The sequence below is a fragment of the Cheilinus undulatus genome, linkage group 2, assembly GCF_018320785.1.
Source record: "Cheilinus undulatus linkage group 2, ASM1832078v1, whole genome shotgun sequence".
Taxonomy (NCBI): domain Eukaryota; kingdom Metazoa; phylum Chordata; class Actinopteri; order Labriformes; family Labridae; genus Cheilinus; species Cheilinus undulatus.
The window spans coordinates 6,774,781-6,798,328 of NC_054866.1; the positions used below are offsets into that span (position 1 = coordinate 6,774,781).

At 39.9% G+C, this 23,548-nt stretch overlaps 1 protein-coding gene across 1 annotated transcript in view; it reads right to left on the minus strand.

Moving 5' to 3' along the window:
* The window catches only part of pid1 (phosphotyrosine interaction domain containing 1), a 77,341-nt gene that overhangs the window by 13,194 nt on the left and 40,599 nt on the right, over positions 1–23,548 (minus strand). The window contains exon 2 of the mRNA XM_041803012.1: positions 22,506–22,652. Coding sequence (XP_041658946.1) covers positions 22,506–22,652 — 147 coding nt within the window. The remainder of the gene's footprint in view (positions 1–22,505; positions 22,653–23,548) is intronic.

Below are 23,548 nucleotides of genomic sequence, written 5' to 3' on the forward strand. Positions count from 1 at the left end.
TGAGAAATTCAAAATCAAGAAACAAGCTGTTTCTGAATTAGTGTTTAAAAATAAGAAAACTTGACATGGAAAACGCCTTCCCTTTGCACTTTTAAGGCAGTTCATATTAAATGAGGAACATGGAAAAAAAAATCTTATTTTTTCAAGTTTTTTTTTAATTTGTTGCTCCTTATTCCATTTTTTTAATTAAAAAAACTGAGATGTTTGTTTTTCATTTTATTGTTATAGTGTATTGATCAAAAAAGAAAGAAAGATCAAAGAACATACATAATCTTGACCCCTCTGTGCTTTCAAACTTCTGTCCCATTTCTAAACTTCCTTTTCTATCAAAGGTCTTAGAGAAAGTGGTTTTAAATCAGTTGCAGTTGTACCTTGATTTTAATGACATTTTACTAAAGTTTCAGTCTGGTTTGAAATCATGCCCCAGCACAGAAACGGCCCTTTTAAGAGTTTTTAATGATCTCCTTTTAACTGTTGATGCTGGAAACTCAGCTGTGCTTGTGCTTTTAGATCTGACTGCTGCATTTGACACGGTTGACCACCAGATTCTTCTATCACGTATTGAATCATGTACTGGTGTTAAAGGGACTGTCCTAAAATGGTTAAAATCTTACTTATCAGAAAGGACTTTCTCTGTCAATCTTGGTCAGTTCTCTTCTTCGCCAACCCCATTATGTCATGGGGTCCTGCAAGGCTCTGTTTTAGGCCCCCTACTCTTTTCTTTGTACATGCTCCCTTTGGGGTCTATTTTCAAGAAACGCAATATGTCTTTCCATTTTTTTGCTGACAACTTGCAAATTTATCTTCCCATGACCCCTAAAGGAAATTCTTTTACAGTCTTACAAAACTGTTTAAAAGATGTAAAATCATGGATGGAGTTAAACTTCTTACATTTAAATGAAAAGAAAACTGAAATAATGGTGTTGGAAAATCTGAACTCCTGAATGGTGTTGACAGTGTTCTTGGTCTGTTAGCCTCCTACTGTCGCCCTTTTGTTCGCAACCTTGGTGTCATCTTTGACAGCTGCTTCAAATTTGACCATCAGATCAGCTGAGTAGTTAAGACCAGCTTCTTTCAGCTGAGGCCGTTGGGGAAGGTCAAGCCCTGCCTTCCTCCAAACGACTTTGAGAGGGTAATTCACATGTTCATCACCTCTCGCTTGGATTATTGTAACTCTTTTTATGTTGGTCTGGACCAGTCGTCTCTGCGTCGCTTGCAGCTAGTTCAAAATGCGGCTGCACGGCTTCTGACTGGCAAGAGACGCCGAGACCACATCACACCGGTGCTGGCTTCTCTCCACTGGCTTCCTGTTAGTTTCAGGATTGAGTTTAAAATGTTGCTTCTTGTCTTTAAAGCATTGCATGGATTGGTACCTCTATATCTGTCTGAGTTGTTGCACCAACATGCTCCAATCAGAGCGCTGAGGTCAACACACCAGATGCTTCTTGATGTTTCTAGGTGCAGTCTTAAAACCAGAGGTGACAGGGTGTTTGCTGTGGCTGCTCCTAGACTGTGGAACAGTTTACCTCTGAACATTAGAACAGCTCAGTCTATAGATCATTTTAACTCTTTGCTGAAAACTCACTTATTTGCATGGCTTTTAATACAAGTTAAACTTGACATTTTGACATGTATTTTCTTATATTATTGATATTGCTAGATCATTATGTGTTTTACATGTTTTTTGTGAGTCATTTATTGTGCTTTTACTGTTACGTCAAACCCTGTAAAGCACTTTGGTCAACTAAGGTTGTTTTTAAATGTGCTATATAAATAAACTTTGACTTGAAAGAACGGAACACTGATGATGTCACACACCTGCAGCAAGTAACAAATAAAAGACAAAAAGGAAAGTTACATCACCGCTGTTCCGTTCTTTGATCTTTTCTTTTTTGATCAGAACACAAAGATGAGGTCAAACACAAACTGTTTTTCTATATTTATTTCTTTTGGCAAAGAAAAACAAACAGAAAATGAAAATCGGTTGTTATTTGTTGTCTGTGTTTTGAATTCGAATTGAGTAACTGCTTGATGGGTCGAGGGCAGGTTTTTTCATTCCTATTCTTAAACGCTACTGAGGAAACAGCTTGTTTCTTGATTTTAGATTTCTTAATTCAAATTAAAAAAATCTGTCTGCTATAAAATACACTCAACCTGATTACAATTTTAACAGGGGTAAAAACCTTAACAGCTCTTTAATATGCTCGCAATCTGACAACAAACTGTGCAGAGACATACAGCATCACACAAATGCTCTGTATAATAATCACACATAATTAGATTTATTGAAAAACAATACAACAAGAACTTTAAACTTACATTTTACTATGACACTGTTTTCATCCCTTTTGTCTACAAGTCTAACTTAATAGGGATAATTCCACAGGGAAATGCTGTCCTCTCCGCCAGCTCACTGCTCAATAAACTAGCAACATGCACTGAAACTCTCTGTGTTTATATTCCTCCACACAGCAACGCACCACAGGAAGGAGAGAAACAGAAACAGTGTTGATGCTTCACCGAGCTTCTCTTTTACTTTTCTTTGTTGCCACAACAACAGAAGAAAAAATAAAATTTCCATCCATCAGTGGTTTACCTTATGTAAAGGGTAACCAACAACAGATTGCTTGATTTAAAAGTAACGTGTTACTCACTACAACAGAAAGTAATCTGAGTACTCTGATTACTTTGTGATATGTTACCCCCAACAGAAGAAATTGGCAGAAGAAGTCATGTTGGATGAACTCTGGGATCACTGTACCTGTCTCTCTAGGACAGCGTTACTCAACCCTGCTCAACCAAAGAGCCAAATTGTTGAAAAATACCATTACAAGAGCCACAATCTAAGTGGTGAAAAGTGGCAAAAATGGGTTAAAGTGGCAATAAAAAAAAGTTAAAAGGGACAAAATGGTTAAAAAGCAGCAAAAAAGGGTGAAAAGTGGCCAAATATGGATAAAATGCTAAATACTAGGTGAAAAGTGATGAAAATAAGTCACAGGTGGCAAAACTTGTCGAAAAGTGGTAAAAACACAAAAAGAAAATGAGTGGAAAGTGACTAAAATGGGCAAAAGGCAGCAACAGGTGGGAGAATGGGCAAAAAGCAGCAAAGTTAGGCAAAACTTTGGGAAAAAAAGTTGCATTTAATGGCAAAAGGCAGCTTAAATGGGTGAATAATGGCAAACATGGGGAAAAATTGCAAATAGTAAAAAGCAGAATAAAAAAATCAAAAACTGGGCAAAAAGTAGAAAAAAAGTGGGCTTAAAGCAGTAAAATTGATTAAAATTGCAATAAAGGGCAATGGAAATATACAGACGAATTTAAAAGTTGACAAGTAAAGCCAACTGTATAAGCCTGGAAAACAAACTGATGAATGTGACTAGCAACGGTTAACTTCTGAGGTCAAAGTTTCCCTTTATCTAAGGTTTTCTGGAGGAATAATGCTTTAAATTAAGGCAAAAAAGAGCCACAAATCACCACAAAAGAGCCACACGTTGAGTATCACTGCTCTACGACTATGTCCAAGGACACATGAATTATGCCTGTGATCACATCTTCAGGCTGACCCGGTCCCTGTATTCCTGTGTTCATGCTGATCTAATGAGCAGGACTTCTAGGCTGATGTGAAACCGCTTTGAGTGCAATGAGAGTTTCTTGACAAGAAAACAATTGAGGCAAAACCATTTGGTCACCAAAGAAGTAACTGGTTCTATCAATGTCTAAACAGCTTCAGTGGCCTTAACCAAAGAAGCACAAGTACTATCTGCTTCCTTACTGCAGCTAAACATGACTCTACTCCACCAGTTTCCTATCAGCCACAGAGAGCCAGTGAAAACAGCTGCCTCGTCATGTCTGCTTTTCATTAGTAGTGACCGCAGGCTGGGATGTACAGCTGATCTATCATTTAGAGTAGCACAGGTCTGCAGGAGCAGCCTGAAGGCTGGGCGGTTTGCTATTTAACCACAACGACACCTTCTCAAAACCAGAAGGCGGTCGTCTACTCAGCCAGCCAAAGACCGCACCAAGATCCATCCAGCCGTCTGAACGTGGAACAGCAATCAGGAGTCATTGTGGACGTCTTTTGTTTCCTGTTTTGATATTCACTGACTTGTTTAAACTCCACCTGTTTCTACTGATTGCTCACTCTCTTGTTCAATGTGCTGCTGGACCACATTTTAATTCCCTCAAAGCTGCTGAGAGCATGCCAAAACGCTCGATCTTTACATGTCTACTCGATGCTGCTGTTCTTCTGCTGTGTCAGAAAACTAGGAAGCTCTCCTGTAAACATGTCTGCTTAAATAATATGAACATTTTGGGATAAAACCACTAAAGACAGCACGATGAAACACTGATGGATCCTCACATTTTAACTGTTAAGTGGAGTGTTGCTTCCTTTAAAGAGTAACTAAAGCCTGGAGTTTCAGCTGAGGTCCATCTATCCCAGAATTTTAAAAGCTGCCGTCAAGACATCAGATCTTTAATGCCTTTATGATGTCATAAAGTATGAAAGGAAGAGGGGATAAGACACACCCACTCCCTCCTTCCTACTGTCCCTCATCAGTCAAAACATCATTCAGTCTACGTAGATGTGATTTTTAGCCAAAATGTCACCAGCATTAAAGATAGACTTAATACAAGCTACCTGAGTGAGAAACCAGGATATATAAGGGCATGGAAAAGACACTATATCCTCTTTTTAAGACAAAAATGTTTCATTTTTGTTCTCGGTGTTCAAATTGTTTTCTCTGTGTAACAGCTTTGCGAAATATTTATTTGCGATCAACAGGACAAAATTAACCACAATCCAAGAGCATCACAGCATCATCCCTGATTGGTGGAGCCGTGGATTGCTGCTAATGGCTGAAAAAGCGGGTGGTACCCGTTGAGCACTATGGTGACGACCTATGGAACATTATAAAGTACTGATCTCAAGTTTACTTTGAATTTACCCTGCATTACTTGACTTTGACTTCACTCTCCTTTACTTTTTTTTGACTGTACTCTTCTTTACTTTACTTTGACTTCACTCTACTTTACTTTAATTTGACTTTTCTCTCCTTTACTTTATTTTGACTTTACTCTCCTTTACTTTAATTTGACTTTACTCTCCTTTACTATACTTTGACTTTACTCTCCTTTACTTTACTTTGACTTTACTCTCCTTTACTATACTTTGACTTTACTATCCTTTACTTTACTTAAACTTTTCTCTCCTTTACTTTACTTTGACTTAACTATCCTTAACTTTACTTAAACTTTACACTCAATTACTTAATTTTGACTTTACTATCCTTTAGTTACCTTGACTTTATTATGCTTTATTTGACTCTCTCTTACTTAGGCTATAAGTAACCATTACTAGGGAGCTTCAGCCATCCCTATCAGTCATGTGATGTTGTTCAGTTAAAGGAAGATGGATTGGAAACAAACTCCTCCATAAACCCAGAGACAGTCATGGTGGCCACATGTCTCACCACACATGTGGATATTTAACAATGCTCCTCCCCTCTCAGAGTCCTCCTCACAAACACTTTGGCTTCTTTTCTTTGTTTCTGCCTGCTTAAAAAAAGAGATAAACTCATGTTTCATCTCTTATGAGCTAGCCCTAAAAATGTTCCCTCTACTCTCTCCTCCTTCCTCATCCTCTACTTTTGTAACTTTTCTGACTTGGTTTCCTCTGAGCATTCCTTCCTTGCAGCCCCCTTTAGGCCTTCATGCAACAAAATTTTATTTTTGTCTCCACAGCCTTCATATGGAATCAATATTTTCAGTTTGACAATAGAAGTGTGAGAAGCCAGTAGCAGGAGTGAGCCGCAGGACTATAAGGTGAGGACCATGTATTCATAATGTTTTGTCACATAACTGATAGAGGACTGGAGGGCAAAAACAGCTTAGCACTAGGGATGCACAATATTAGTTTTTTCTCTATGTCAGACATACCAATCGTTAAATGTAGTTCAGTCCTAAAACTTCAGTCTTTAAAACACACTATTTAAAGTTTGAGGATGAACAGGTTATAAAGTGTAAGGAATAATGATTTTTAAGACACTATTTAAATCACTAAAACTAAAGATTTCCAAGACAGAATTCAGCTTCATTGATGTTTTTATACCAATTAATGAATTTACCATGTGTTTGGGTCAATAATGCTGCTGTTTGGGAAGAGACAGGACAGAAATTCTATATTGCTGAAGCATAGGTCAGAGCTAATCTGCTAACTTTCGCTAGTTAAGGTTAGCTGACGATCTTCTGACGATCACTGACAGCTGTCAGTCAGTGTTCTGGTGCTGTAGTGTTAGTTAAAGACATTTCAATCAAATTAATAGTATTTGATGTCAGGGGTCAGTACATTTAATGGCCAACTGATTTTCATTTTGAAATGGGAAACCCAAAATCAAGAAACAAGCCGTTTAATCTACCATTTTACTGCCTACTCATACTACCACCAGCAGCTGAAGGAATAACTTGGCGTAAGGACACGCAGAGAGGAAAACATGGCTGCTAAGAGAAAAACAAGTAAACACCAGGGCTCCTATAATTCCTTTTGTCTGTTTAAATGGAGCAAACACCCTGAGAAGTATACAGTACTAACATGCAAACACAGCCACTCTGTCTGTGAGCACCATCAGGAACAATGCTGTCTGTTTTTAATGATAAATGAAGCCAACAAATCTCAACTTTTTCTGATGAATCACTGGATGAAAAACCAACAATGGCTGAAAGAACCACAATTATGGAGTAACAAAGGAGAAACAGACGGCGGAGTAGGGAGGGAGAGAGCAGATTTGTTGTGAACAGATGGAGAGAAAAGCAGAAAGAAAGGAGCTGAGAATGCACCGAGGGAGACAGAGGAAACATCCGCAACCCAGCAAGAGAGCCGGTGGGAAGAGACCTATGAAACATCCTGGTTCACCAAAGACCTGAATACACTTTCTGCATGTTGGTAAGGGAATGTTAGGGGGCCAGGATCAGCAGTGTGAGCTGGTTAAACCACTCAATAAAACTTTTTATTGCTATAAGAACAGTATACAAGTCAGCCTGGTGTCTGATCCACAGTCTCTTTATTGAAGTTTCCCAAAAGAAAAACATTTAAGCCAATTTTCTGCATGATTTCTTGCTCACCAAGGCCTGTGGTGTCATGGACAGTTCTGTGCAGCTATGTTGCCATCTTTGTTCACAATATGGAGTTTACAAAGCTATCAGGTATGCACGGATACCATTACCAGTATCAGGCATCAGTGATGATACCAAGCCTAGATTCTGCAGCCACTCAGTATCATTGTAAAGCATGAAGGTAGCCTCTCATTGTGAGTATGAGTCAAAGTGAGAGCCCTGTCTGCAGTCTTGTGATACATGAGCATAAATGAGGATGAATGAATGAAAACCATGCACCGGTAAATTGTTAAGAGGAGAGACAAAGAACATCTGATGAAACTAAAACAACTCGTGATCAGTGAGTTGCCACATTTAAGTATTTGTACAGGAAAAATGTGATGTATCCCTAACAGCTATATTATGGTTGTTGAGCTCATGTTACAGTACTCTGATGACACCGGGATCTGTTAAAGGAATTCCAATACTATACTAGTTAAAATCAGATGATAGATTTTTGTTTCAATTCCTCCGACAACAAAGAAAAGACCTTCTGGCAACCAAAACTGCTTAATTTTGTTTAGTTTTTATCCCAACTTGCACATAAGTAAAGCTGACTGGACAATAAACACATACCACAATGTTTACTGTACTGTTTATAGTAATAAAAGACTAAAGAAATCAGATATTCCAAAAGTAATGCATCTGTCCTCCCTGCAATCATTTCCTCTAAATGGATGATTTATTAGAATGATTATTTATAAACCAGAGGAACTGTCTGCAGTGATTCTGCGTTGTCTGCACTATCTAATTTCTTCATATTTAGGTCATTTTATGGGTGTCAGCTTTTTTGCAGGGCTGTGAGGCTGTCATCAGTCTGCAAGTTTGAATGTAAAGGAAAACTTTTCTTTGTTTTTTAAAATGTATTTTTGGGCCTTTATTAAATAGAGGAGGACAGTGGATAGACTCGGAAACAGGGAAGAGAGTGGGGAGAGACATGCGGTAAAGGGCCACAGGCTGGCTTTGAACCTGGGCTGCCCACGTACATGGTGCGCGTCTTAAACCAGTTGACCATCTGCACGCCCCTTAAGGAAAACTTTTAAGGACTTGGAGATATCTCTGTCTCTCCTCTGCTCTCTGTAACAGATACTAATGTGAAAGGAAAACCTTTTATTAAAAGGAGACATATTTGTCTTTTTCCTCTGATCTCTGTAGCAGACACTAACATAAAGGAAAACTTTTATAAACCAGGAGACACCTCTGTCTGTCTCCTCTAGACTCTGTAAAATGCAATTTCCACATACGACGACTGTGCCACACACTTAAGACAAGCGACCTCGCCCACTGGAGGGTGTGGCACGCAGCCATGATCAGTGGGCGAGTTCACACAGGAAAGTATGTCAACAGTGGACGATTTTACTTTTTGGGGTTAATTTGTCATCCATTCCTGAGTAAGTCCATGATATTATTGCTACCTCCATTGGGTGAGTACATAAGGAATTTAAAAGGGTAATGCTTGCTTTAAGGATCTGTGGTTTTATGTAAAATTCATTGGCTAAATGTCCTCAAAACTTAACTCTTCTTCGTCAATGGCACCGTTGTAGCTCTGTGACCCACTGATCTCTCAGTGACCCTTTGCTCTCGCTGCAGGTAATGTTGATATAGTGATGGTTTACGATAGGGAGTCCGTGCATTGTGTTGTTTTTTGATAGGACCAGATATTCTATGCTTGTGACTTCCTGTTTGGTGCTTTCTGACTGATCAGAATTGACACAGTTTGGCAGCGGCCGGCCCTAAAAAACCGACTTTGAGTGTGTCTTGAATGAAGCGGAGGGGAGCGGCACTCCAGGGACGTACTGCTGCCGGACTGGAGCTTGGGCTGTGGAATGGCTATGATGGACTACAGAGGTCCAGCGGATTGTAGCGCGGTCCCTATATATGGAAATTGGAGGTAACAGTCACTAACGTCAAGGAAAATTTTAAGGCACTGGGAGACATCTCTGTGTCTCTCCTCTAAACTCAGAGAGGTACGTCTTTATCATCAAACTAAATCCCAAATCTTCCTTCATGTTTGTGCAGAGGTGTTGGTGTGTCTGTAACTTCTTGAACCATTGTTAAACTACCAGGACATCTGATTTCTCTCAATCACTGCCCTGTCTGTCTCTAGTAACGCTCACTCTCTGTGACACCCTCTCTCTCTCTTTGCTCATGGTACCTTTGGGTTTAATTTCTCACTAGATATATAGAATTTTTTTCTCCCAGAACTCTTCTACTTTTATTAAAATAACAGGTACTCTGTGCACTCTATATTGTCAAACAGATATGGCTGGATTTAGACTACTATAGAAAATCTAAAGATGCGTTTAACTGTATTCAGGATTAATTTGCCTGTGAACTCCCCTAGAGGAGAGCTGGGGCAGCTGTTTGTGGAGCCACAGCTGCTTCAACTATCAGAGGAGGGGAAGAGAGGGGGAGGAGATACCTGTCTCCATGGAGTAGAGGAAAAGAAGACAGGAAGTAGAAGATGGAGGCTGTTTGGTGGTGTTGGATCAGCTCCAGGAGCCAAGCGATTTGGCGGTACAGACTTCAGCATCAGAACACGTTCTCAGAGAAAAGTCCAAGGACAGCTTGGAGCAGACTAAACACCTCCTGGTCTGTTTCTGCTTTCCTCTGTCATCATGTTCTCTGTTTTTAAAAACACTAGCCTGCATGTTCCTCAGCATATCTGCTGTTTGGGAACAAACCCCATCAGTCGGCAGCTGTGGAGGCCGTGTGATACGGCAAGTCTATGAGGACAGAAGGCTAACTGGTGGTAGGAGTTAGCTAGCTGTAGTGTTCAGTTCCCATCAGAAAGTTCTGGATCAGCTGGAGTCCTTCAGTGAGTTTGTCAGCAGAAGACAGGCTGTCTCACAGGGACGAGATAACAGCTTTATCACGTTCCTGTTCTGACATCTAATGGCACAATAAACAAGTTTTTTTCTGCAACTCCATGGTTCTGCACGCTTACCTCAAATCTAAGTTGTTTGGTCAGCGCCACATTTGTCTCAGAGACATCTTTAATTTATTTGTCTATAAAATGTCCTCTTGCCATTCAAACAGGTGTTTAGTTAAAAGAAGAGTAGTTTCTTATCAGCCACTAAATTTTTAGATTTAATGTACTTTTTATGAAACGCCACATGGATAAGGGCAAATAATGTACTTGGCCATAAATGCCCAATTTCAAGTCTTTCTGGCACATTTAATGCCTCTGTTCTATCTACAGACCGTGTGGTAATATTCATCATAACATATTTTAGCAGGTGTGCCGAGCTGACCCTAAACAGTTTAACTATTATAAAGCAGAATAATACTTTTTCAGTCAGGACCACATTGTCAAGAAACACACGGAGTTTGTGGTTTATACATTTTCTCTTTATAAGCAGTTATTCATTTGCTTTCATTGCTGTTATTTCTGTTTTCAGCGTTGTGTCTGTTCTACGAACACGCTGCACTTTCACAAGCCATTGTGGAAAGCACCAAGCAGGACCAGCACATGTTCCTGCCTCTCCTGCGCCTACAAAGAAAGCCTGAAGCAGGAAGAGAAACAGCAATAAACCCAGAGGAGCTGGGGTGGAGGAGGGTTAAAAAAAGCACCATTGCAAAGCAAAGTATAGTCAGGCTAGTTTGTAATATGGTAGCATGATTGCAATTAGCCAATAGCGTGCTTAGAGTGAATTAGCTGGCCGTCAGCTGATGAGGGCTTGTTTGAGATCAGCTGATCTCAGTTATATGGCAGTGTTTGACTGCATGGTCTGTCTGAACTAATGCTATACCCTCCATTTGTCAGAGAAGACCTGCTAAAATAAGGGTGGACTGCATTAATTTACAAGTTGGAAACTTGATGGACCAGATGGTCGAGATCTTGACTTTTACAGCAGGATTCATTTAATCACAGCAAATGGTATAAAAGGAAAATACAGGAAATTTTAAGTTTGATACTCCGTCACACGCTCTGTCATTATGTTTATGAACTGAAGTCTTCATCACACACCAACCCAGGTGACCCAAGAGCTTTGTACCTGTGACTTCACTGTCTTTATTCATCCTGATAACAATAGAAACTACATATTAGATTTGCCTGAAAGGAGAAAAAATAAAGCTAATTTAACATTTGAAGGAAATTTGGATCAATGGTGACTGAGCTCTGTCTGCTAGTATGAGAATGGATTAAAATAATACTGTAAACAAACAAAAACAGCTTTCTACACATTAGATTTTTCTGATTTCATAATTCCTCTTACTGTGAATGTTTAGTCTACTTGTCGTCCATACATCGTTGTCTTCTCTCACTCTTTATCTGACTGTTCTTGTTTGTTTTGATTCTTGAAATAGCACAAACGTGCTGATGTTCCATCAATGCAGTGGTGCATCATACATTTGTTGAAAACTATTCTGAAAAATGACAGTTGAATGTTTGCATGATGTGTAGAGCAGAACATCTCTGCAGGAGAACAAGTATTAAACTGACACAGATTTCTGGTTATAGAAATATTGCACCTTATGTGATTTAAAACTAGCTGTTGAAAATACTGACTAAATCTAAACTTAATTAATTGCTCAGCTGTCGTCTGGCGTATAGTTTGCATCAGACAGACGAGCTGCACTTCTCAGAGAATCTACAGCAGAGACGGCGTCATAAAAGAAGCTGATTTTCTTAACCTCCACCTGTGGACCGTCCCAAACGCCCAAAGCAACCATGAAACATGTCCTATAGATGAAACGTCACCGTCCCATTGACACAGATGGAGGACATCCTGGCGTTTTCCCTCTCTGGGCCTCCGCGTCTGGATCCCCCAACATGACTGGGAATCCGCTGGTTAAGAACGCAGCATTCCTGAGGAGGTTGTTAACATTCCTCTAAAGTTATTGAATCAGCACAGTACAGCTGGCTCCGCCTGCTGCAACCTGCAGGGTCGGACGGCGTTTCTAAGGGCTGGAGACGTTGCTGAGTGTCAAACAGAGACCGAGTGTTTCATGAGCAGAGACAGCAGCACCTCAGAGTTTATGAAAGGAGCTTTCACCTTCACAAACCCTGCTAAAGATCACTATAAAGACAGAAACCTCCACAGTCCAAAGGTGGATCCATCGTCTCTAAATCGACAGGGTTTTTTTGGTTAGATGTCTGAAATATATAACTCTTAATAATGTTGTTTTACTACAACAGATTCTTGATAAAGTGTTTTAAGTGCAAATTAGAATTTTTTCACTTCTTACAAACAGCAAACTAGTGGCTAACTAGAGGTGATTTCACCATACATGACTACTACAGCGCTGTAATGAAGCCTCGCCGTCTTTGCACACAGAAAAATTTCTACTGAACCAGGTGCAGGGTTATGGGTGGGCCTTATGGGCCTTAGCCCACCCACTTGTCCCTGTAAAACATGTAAAAACCTTCTGATAAAACAGCTAAGACTAGCACTAGTGCACTCACGCTCACATGTTTCTCTGATTATCCATGAGGGACAGACAGAGAGAGGTACAGATGGAGGATAGAGAATCTGACCAGGTCAAAGTCAGAAAATTAATCCAGGTTTTATCACCACCTTTCACATCGTCTTTACATTGTCTAAAAGGCAAAAATCAAATTGTGTGATTTTTTTTTTTTTTTTTTTTTTTTTTTTTTGACTGAAGGTCACAATGACAGCACCATGCACGGATAAGACTATTATGTATGCAGTGGGCTATAAGAGCTGAATTATTTACTTGCACTAATTGTTAAATTCATATCTGACTCCTGAGCTAATTTTCAATAATAAAAAAAAAAAAAAAAAAACTGAAAAAAGGAGATGTAGGCTTTTAGTCAATGGAACTTTAACACACTGTCCCTGCAGCGTGCTATGAAGACGATTCTGTCCTCCCTTATACAAACAGACATAGAGGCAGTAACAGTCTTACAAAGGCTTCATTAGACAGACACATGCAGCAGAGGACTGGGAGCAGGGACAGCTCAGTCTGACGTTTGCTGCTGTGTAGATGATGTGATTTCAGTTCTCTGTTCACTGGAGAAGAAGCCATGGTACGTCCTGAACACGGGCTGACATCAGAATAACAAGAGCAGAGACACAAAGCCTCGGCTGATTAGATAAAGACGTGGAAAGACCAGCATGCTTTGGGCTGTGAACGACGGGAGGGGAGTCACATCTTAAACACATCATCATTGCTGAGGTTCTTTAATAGGCGAGGAATGATGTACAGCAGAACACAGAGCTCTTAATCAGCATCTATCTTGTTTTATTTTGTAAAGTTCTGGATTAACCTAATTCTGCAACACTGCTCAAGAAGCACAAAATGAATTTAAAGGCTTCAACATGTTTATAAAAAAGCTGTGAGAAGAAAAGGGAAAGACTGGGAAAGTTGTGGAGGGCTCATAAACACCCAGAGCATTCCACAGGTAAGAAGGTTAGATGGTGATTTCAGTGTGGCAATAACTAGAAACTTTCTGTATGAGTTAAAACAGCATGGCTTCACAGTGAAAGAAGGTGGGGCCTAGAATGGCCTGCTTGAAAAAGGCATGGATGGAATGTTTCATTAGCCAGAGGGATAAAATCACCTTTAAAAGCAATGATGGAATGTTTTATAAGCATTAAAAAAATAACACTATCCTCAAAGGTAAGGATGAAATATTTTATTAGCCTGAGGGATAAAATTGCCTTTAAAGGCAAGGATGGAATGTTTAATCAGCTTAAAAGGATGACATCTTCAAAGGCAATAATGGAATGTTTTATACGTTTTTAAGGATGACATCGACTTTACAGACTAGTATGGAATGTTATATAATTTTGAGGAATGACATCTTTACAGGCAAGGATGGAATGTTTTATATGCTTTAAAGAATAAATCCTCAATGTTAACTATGGATTTTTAATAGGTTTTAATAGATGCCAGCTACTTCAAAGGCAAGGATGAAATGTATCAAAAGCTTTTAAAGATAGCATCACTTTCAAAGGCGAGAATGGAATATTTTCTAAGCTAGAAAGAATGCCATGATCTTCAAAGTCAAGATTGGAATTTAACAAATGATATCTCCAAAGACAACAGTGGATTTTTTTTTAAATAAGCTTTAGGATAATATCATTTTCAAAGGCGTGGATGGAATTTTTTTATTTTTTATATGCATTTCAGGACAGCATCATGGTCAAAGGTAAGGATGGGAACTCTAAAGGAAGACATCTTCAAAGGCTAGGATGGCATGTTTTATTTTAAGGATAACATTATCCTAAAAGGCAATCATGGAATGTTTTATTAGCTTAAAATGATGACATCATATTCAGAGGCAAGGATGGAATGTTTCATAAGCTTTAAAGCAGTGGTTCTCAACTGGTCCGGCCTCAGGACCCACCAGTTTGTCTTACGACTGATCACGACCCAAGTTTCCGACCAATTTCTAACAACCCATATTTAGTTAATTGAATATTTTGCAGTTGGGAGCACCAAAACACCTGACATATAAAAGAAAAGGGACAAAAGTGACTAATTTTATACCCTCTTTCCCCATCATTATGTGTCAATCGTTGCCAATTTTACAGAGAACTTGTGAAATTACTTTATTATCATGGGAAAATTAGCCAATAATTGCAAGAAGAGGAAATAAATTAGTTGAAATATTGATCAAACATTTAAATTTACCCAATTTCCCAGTAAAAAAAAAAGGTAAAAGGTATCGCTGTATGTCCAATAAGGACTTCAGGAATCTCGCCACCTTTTTTTTTTTTCAGACACCTAGTCACAACCCACTGAAAACTGCTCCCCAACCAACCTTTGGGTCCTGACCCACCAGTTGAGAACCACTGCTTTAAAAGGAGGGTATCATCTTCAAAGGAGGGAATGGATATTTTTACAAGCTTCATCTTCAAAGGCAAGTATGTAATGTTGTGTAAGGTTTAAAGAATGATACCTCAATTGTAACTATGGATTTTTAATGAACTTTAATTAATGCCAGCAACTTTAAAGGCAAGCATGAAACTTGTTATAAGCTTTTAAGGATAAAATTATCCTCAAAGGCAAGGATGGAATGTTTTCTAAGCTTAAAGGGATGGCATCATCTTCAAAGTCAAGAATAAAACATATCAAGAAAATTCAAAGGATGAAATCACCCTCAAAGGCAAGGGTGGAATTTTTTTTTAACTTTAAAGGATTATATGCTCTTCAAAGACAAGGATGGAATGTTTTGTAAGCTTTACAGGATGTAATTTTCAAAGGCAAGGATAGAGTTTTTTATAAGCTTTACAGGACGTTATCCTCAAAGGCAAGGATGGAATGTTTTGTAAGCTTTACAGGACGTTATCCTCAAAGGCAAGGATGGAATGTTTTGTAAGCGTTAAGAGATGCCATCATCTATAAATGCCATGATGGCATGTTTTATGACCCTAAAGGTTGACATCAACCTCAAAGGCAGGGATGATTATGAGACAGTGTTTTTTTTTCAATATCAGGTTGAAGAAACCACTTAGATTTTGTGCAACATTTTGTACTGTCTCGTAATCTTCATGTCACATTTTAGTGCTGGCTCAATTTGCTTGGAAGCAACAAGAAAAAAAACTCAGTTCTCGGAACACTTCATCATGAAAAATTTTAATCAATAAAACAAGTCCAGTCCAGTCCAGTCCAGTCAAGCTGAGTCGGTATCACATAGTGAAAGAGCACCATAAAAGTCAAAATGAAGTTCATGTTCCTTTGTGGAAGGAAAGTTATGAGGAAAAAAAAACAAAGAAAGGTGGATTAATTTTTGTTTTCTACTCTTGGAAATCTTAGACTGATGATTTCAATCCAACAAAAACATGAGCAAGAAGCTGAGCTGTGATTTGAGCAGCCTCCAAAGCCGTTTAACTATTGTCATGGAGTACGACTGTGGAGCTGGCACGGCCGCAGAGAGCATCAAACACATTTTCTCTTTGGATGTGAAGTAGACTGCTCTGAGAGCAGCAGGCCAGCAGGGCAATGAGAGGTGGCCTTTCATCCTTGCTAGCTGTTAGCTTTGGCAGACAGACAGCGGCCCACAGCCAGCCATCCTGTAAACTGGAAGCACCACTGGGGGCTGGGAGAGAGAGCAGAGCGGGGGAGAAATTAAAGACAGAGACTATAAAACTGTCCAAGAGGATAATAAATGGTGTTATATTGTATTGTTGGATACAAACGCAGAGCATGAGCTGAAAAACGCCATTGTTTGCTCAGATTTCTCCCTTGGACAGAAAATAGCGCCGCTTTGAGGTCCCATATGATGTGCTTGAGCAGGTGGGCAGACAGACAGGCAGGCAGGTAGTGACTCAGACAGGAAGTTACACAAGCAGACAGATGCAGCCGGTGGGGCAGACATACTTGCAAATAGGGAGTCTGCAGACAGACGAGGGAAATGAACGTCTGGTATTCTGCTGAATAGCTGTAGTGGTATCCATAGCAACACAGCTTCGGCATCCACGGTAACACTGGAAAGAGCAGCGGAGGCAGACGAGGAGGCGGGGGGAGAGGATGGTGGGATTCACAGTAGACAGAGACACAGAGTAGAGCACCTACGTGATACATCAATATTTATCTTCCATCATGGCGGGACTCCAGTGTCTGCAGGATTCTGAGTTTTTAACTTTCATTTAGATAAGAGTCACCCAGCTGACCACGCTGGCCCTCAGATACCTCACGGTATTGTGGTATCCAAAATGACAAAAACATCAGGCTGTTAGCAGAAGATGTTGAGTCATAGCGGAGAACTCCAGATGGGTACAGGATGTGATTTCTGCACAGAGAAGAGCTGTCAAGATGACAAAGTTTAGTGCTATTTAAAAAAATAATAATATGAAGCTGCTTTTGAGTCCCATAACAAGGGCAAAAAGCAGTTAAAGGGGCTCAGCTAGCCCCATAACATTGCTTTGATTTCTTTATGAACCAACCGACAGGAAACAGGTGGACCAATCATGATTGCTCTGTCTGTTGTTGCTGTGCTGGTCTCCTGGAAACATTTGCTTTGTTTTCACTAAGAAAGTCCCAACATTCTATCACACACACATCATCTCAGTCGACCTCCAAGCCCCATACGTTCTTTGCAGTCCTGTGGTTCTGATGATGGGTTGGGGGTCAGGAAGTGGGAGACAGCCATTAGGAATTAATGGGAACAGAGGAAAGTTAGTACTTTGTAGCCCTAAATGGATCTCTAAGCTGCAACTATTATGAGAAACTTTCTACATACACTATATTGCCAAAAGTATCTGCTCACCTGCCTTGACTCCCATATGAACTTAAGTGACATCCCATTCTTAATCTATAGGGTTTTGGGAATTTTTGACCATTCTTCCAGAAGCGCATTTGTGAGGTCACACACTGATGTTGGATGAGAAGACCTGGCTTTCAGTCTCTGCTCTAATTCATCCCAAAGGTGTTCTATCAGGTTGAGGTCAGGACTCTGTGCAGGCCAGTCAAGTTCATCCACACCAAACTCTCTCATCCATGTCTTTATGGACCTTGCTTTGTGCACTGGTGCACAGTCATGTTGGAACAGGAAGAGGCCATCCCCAAACTGTTCCCAAAAAGATGGGAGTATGGGATTGTCCAAAATCTCTTGGTATGCTGAAGCATTCAGAGTTCCTTTCACTGGAACTAAGGGGCCAAGCCCAGCTCCTGAAAAACAAGCCCACACCATAATCCCCCCTCCACCAAACTTTACACTTGGCACAATGCAGTCAGACAAGTACTGTTCTCCTGGCAGCTGCCAAATCCTTTGTAGTTATAATGATTTAAAAAGTCATACCAAATAACAAATGAGGAGGTATTTGGGAGCAAAATAGCCAGCTTCACTGAGATGAGCCAACTGATCTAGATCTCCAAAGAGAGATTTAGACATCAGCTGAGGAAACAGATCACAGCTAAATATGCTAAACCATGGTAAAACTGTAAAAAAAAAAAAAACAAACAAACTGGGCCACTTTGTGGTTTAACAGTAGACAAAATATTCATTAATTTATGTTGAATTCACTTTTATGCCATCTTTAACACGTTTTTAATGACTACTGTTGAAGTTAGATGATGATTTTTATCTCTTAGACTTTTACTGTGTGTGTATGTGATAGCATGTTGGGACTCTCTTAGTGAGATCAAAGCAAATGTCTCTTGGAGAACAGCATAGCAACAACAGGCAGCTGAAACATGATTGGATTCCTCAACCTGTTTCCTATTGGTTGGTTCATAAAGAAATCCAAGGGCAGAAATATGTTTATAGCAAGCGGAGAAAGTTTTGTATGCCACAGAGAAAAATCAGTGTCACTACCTTCAGGGCTCAAAAGTGGCTCTCGTTTATTTACTAGATTGAAATTTTGGCACAAAAGTTTGGGCCCCTCTATGTAGAATACTCCCTGACCCCCATCTGGAGTTCTTAGCAAACAGAATAATCAGTAAAGAATAATCAGTGTTTCCCTTTGATGATTTATCAGGTAAGAAGACATCTCCAGAGTAGATTTTAGTCACATTTGGTCCCAGGGCACTTCCTGGACCTATCCACGTGATCTGAAGGCAGCAAAGGCGTCCGGACTGGCATGTTCCTCTGTTCTCTCTCGGCCAGACTAAACTGGTCTGCTCTGCCAGTAAAGGCTGTCGCTTGGACTTTCACTTCTGCTTCACATTTGAACTTAGGGAACTTTTAGAAACTTGTGATGAGGACTCAGCACTTCAAGCCTCTTAGCTGCCTGGGACATGTTATCTTTCGGATGTTTATGTGCATTTATTGTTCCTGCGTTAGTGTCCATAGCTCCCCTTCCAAAAAACACAGATACCAACAACAGTCCCTGTTATGTCTGATCTAGCTCTGTGTGTGTTGGCAGTCATTTCAAGGGCGACACATTTTCCCTCCAGTTTTAAAGCAGCTGCCAGACATGAGATGTTTGTTTTATTTAAGCAGAGTTAGAGAAGCTTAAATTCCTTTTCAGACATGCTTGTTACTGCCACATTGAAGGAGACCAAAAACAACATTTTAAGCACACAGCCTAATCCTCATACAGACACAGACACTTGAAGCTGCCTCTATGAGCCCACAGTCATCTTTTTGTTTGTAATGCTCACAGTGCTGCAGCACAGGACAGCATGTACACAATGACAATGGAGGGTATAGAGTGTTCGTGAAATAACAGAGCATGGCTGCTTTTTTATTCTGTTTGAGTCTCTAGATGGGTTTCGATTACAGTTTTTCGTAAAATAAAAGTGATATTTCTTAAATTTCCATTAAGTACAAATGCGCTTTGAATGCGTTTCCATTGAAGGGAGTTTTGGGCATAGGCCTTGCAATTCTCGTAAAATCTCATCTTGCGTGAATCTGTTGCAGGGAACCTTGACGCTCAAAACCAGTTGCGTGTTGGTACGGTTTTGGTTACATCTACGGCGGTTGCCTTGATAATTTTGAACAAAAGACGAAGGCAATGGATGATAGTTCAGAGGTAAACTTCATATGTATGGCAAAAGCCACGTATAAGGGTATAAGTATGATGTTAAGAAAGTCTGGTCTCTTCTTCTGTCCGCACGAACTGCACCATGTTGTCTCGGAATGACTGGTCATGTGACACCGTACGTCACGTCCCGTGACTTGACTTGTAAATGCGGAAAAAGTGTTTGCATTACACTTTTGCGATATAGTTCTATATCAAAATGCCTGAAAAACCGTCTCATGGAAGTGCAAAAACCTTTTAGAGATATTCTAGGGTTTTTCGAAATTCAGGTGTTTACATTACCAGTTTTTTATTGCGCTATTTCAATTTTGCGCATTTCCAAGTGTAATGGAAACCCAGCTTCTGTTAGCCAGCATTTACTGGTCTTTCGCCAATAAAAATATTAACAGCCAAAACGTCAGACTAAAAAAATAACGCCAAATATCAACTAAGTAAGTGGTGAGTTCTTACATATAGTGTTACTTAGCAGATATGTTACAAGAACCCTTTAATATAAACCCAAAGTAATTTTACTACGCCCTAATTCCTGTTTGTTGCTGGGGTTGTTTAGCTACATAACAAAGCACATGGCTAATCTAGGTGGTGAATATTCATGTGACTATCATGGATGACGGATGTTCTATCTTTAAACTTTAGAACTACTAAAAAACTTTGCGGGGAAATCAGCAGTATGGAAGGATTTTGCATTAGTATTTGTAATAAAGACACGGAAACAAAGAGAATTGCAGCATGAACACCAATATACAACCAAGACAAGGACAGGCCTGGGCTGAGCAGGGAGCTGCAGAAGACTTTGATGAGAGGGGAAATCCACCTATGATCAATTTCTGATGAAGTGAAACTACATTCAACACAGAATCAAGTCATGCAGAAAGGCGTTGATAGTTAGGGCCGAAAGCGAAAACCTCTTCTCACCTCCCCGTAGCTGGAAGTTCATGCTTAAAGCTTCCCAGCATCAGTGTGGGAAAAGCCATCGATCAGAAGAGGACTGTACTGAGCTATCCACAGCAGATGCTTTTGTCTTTCTTTGGGACTGATTCAAAAAACTACAATGTTTAGACTTGGACAGCTCACAATTTTCATTACGTTTGTTTAGAAAACTTACACAAAGACAAAAAATAAAGTCTTTCCATTGTCCTTTCCAAGGTCTGGTTATGAGTAATATGTGTCTAACAGGCTGGAATACCAGGGTAACAAATACTCTGGTTCACTGTCGGTTTCTACTGTCTCGGTCTTGAGTCAGGTTAAAAAAAAAAAAAAAAAAAAAAAAAAAGGTCTTGTTTCAGTCTAGAAATGTAGCTTTAGTACAGTGTTTCTTATTTAATATGTTTTATTGCTGTTAAAGGTTATTGGTCACGTATTGCTATCTAAAGCAAATGTCCAGTAGTTGTTCTTAATTGCCAAAATTTTTGAGGGCTGCCGGTCATTTAGGCTGAAGACAATGAAGTACTAATGTCAATATTAGGAAATTTTTCTGTCTTTGTTAAAGGTCACATATTTTACCCCTTTAAGACGAGTTTATATTGGTCTCTGAGGTCCCCAAAACATACCTGTGAAGTTTGTTGCTGAAAAAACATTCCAGTATTGGATTTTTGCATGTCTATAAAACCCTCTGTTTCAGCCCTGCTCAGAACAAGCTGTTTCTATGTCTTCGGATTTAAATGTTAATGAGCTGTCTGACTCCGCCCCGGACCACACCCCTTTCAGGAAATGGATGCGGCTCCCCTGATCCTCCTCTCAGCTGCCAGCTAATAGGAGAATCAGGAGAGGAGGGCGGAACATTCTTCCAAGTGGGGGAGGGCCAACCAAAAAGGGGGCGGGGCTAACTCCCCATATGACATCATGGGGGGAAAATCTAAAAATGGCTTGTTTCAGAGCACATTTTCTGAAAGGTGTGTGTGTGGGGGGGGGGGGGGGGGTTTCTGGTACTTGAGGGGATTGTGGAAAGGCCAGGGGCACATATTTTTGTTAGAATAGCCTAAAAGTACGGTGAACCAATACTTGGTATTCTGGGCCCAAACCATAAACCTATTAGTGGCTTAGTAGACCAATGACATATAGATAATATTTAAAACTGATATGCATTTATTATGAGAAAAAGTTAAGTTTTATGATCACAAATATAAAGAATAAAATAACAATTTAGCACTAGCTCTGCAACAGAGGTGAGCCTTACCCTAAGGCAAAGGTAGGCAATTGCTTGGGCTCCCAGAATATAAAGGGCCCCAGGAAACTATGGTTAAGATTGTTTTTTTGTTTTGTTTTGTTTTTTTCATTAATATTCTTTAATTTAATCCTGTCTTTATTCCTCTGAAACATGAAGGAGCAGGAGGAGTAAAAAGTTTGTTGTAACACTGCCAAAGGTAAAAAACCTTCTTCAGCATGCTGATGGGTAATATTTCATGAATCTTCATTGAAAATGTTACAGAATTTTCCAGAATCTTCCTGGAAATCTTTTGGAATTAAATTCCAGTACCTTTGTGATACTTGTCCTGGGATATTTTCTTCAGTCTCTTTGTTCTGTCACCCTATGAGGTCCAACAGACTCACTTTCAGTAATGAATCTGATTGAAAAACTATCAGACCTTTGATCCAGAAAATGGCATTTACAGAAACTGGATTTCACGATTTATTTTTCAGAGTCGCAGACATGTTAAAAAATGATCAAACACCTGGGCATGATAAGCAATGATTAACAGATTAATGGATTAACTGGCGTGTGCCCAGCTCTGCGTCTGACCTCAGCACAGCCGGGAGAACAAACACCAGAACAAAGAGAACACGTGGCCTCAGATGAAGATTAATATGAATTATTAAAGGATGTGACTCTGAAACAAAACCATCAGAAACTCTGAGCGTGTCGTTGGGAATAATGACAGTGTTGTACTCTGGATCTATTAATGCTATTACTGGGCTGGATTTATGGATTTAGGGATTACTGGGCTCATGTGATCCTACCTTGTATCCGGCGTGAGCTCTGTTCTTTGTTAGTGGCGTGGTGGAGCACAGCTCGATGGCCTCAGGCTCATGAAAGATCACTGTGGGCAGCGGCTCCTTCCTAAGCGTCAGCACGTTGAGCTTAGTCTTCAGCATGGTCTGAAAGTGCTGATGGAGAAACAAAAAGGGCTTTAGGCAAACTTTCATCAAGACAGCTAAAGAGCTCAACAGTGTGGTACAGGATGTAAAAATCCTCCTAGCTTTCTCTGTTGATCAGTCGCCATGATGTTATAACCATCCAAGGCGGACTGACCACGGGCTACCTTAGTGTGAAATGATCATACACACTCACAGGACAAGTTCTTAAGGTAACCACCCTCCCGGAAGAAAAACATTGTTTATTTTTGGTCTTGGGTACAAGAACTCTACTACCCACAATCCTAGAGTGTCACAGCCCTGTCTGTGATTGGTGGAGGCAATTCCATATATATCTATATTACATTGCCAAACACATTTAATTGTCCTCACAGCCGTACTCATTCAAGTTTTTGTCAAAATTTTGTTCTCTTGATGTAACGTGAACACATCATGACATTTTATTTAGCCTCTGATCATGTAAACATGTTTTTCCTACAGTCCTTGGATGCATCATGAATATACTAGCTGGTCTGCTCATTGAGATAATTAACGTCCGTTCTGCTGATTTCAACAGCAGTTTCAACATAGCATTGTTATTCTTGACTTACATGAGCTGCTTTAAAGTCTGGCAGTGCTTTTCATCTTTTTAAGCAGAGGAGCAGCCAGTGAGAGTATACCACTCCTACAGTCTGAGTTTTTTTTTTTCCTGTCAAGCTCAAGTTTTGAGCTTATGAACTGATTAGCCTATGGCTAAAGTGTTCTTTAGGACTACTTGTCTGTGTCCCTGCAATCTGAGTGAGTGGTGTGGGCAGCAGAGCAGAGGAGTGACAGCAATGCCTCCTCCTTCATTTTACATTTTCTGTCAACCACTTTTCCCCTCAGTAAACAAACCTACAAATTAGGGCTGGGCAATTAATCAAAAAAAT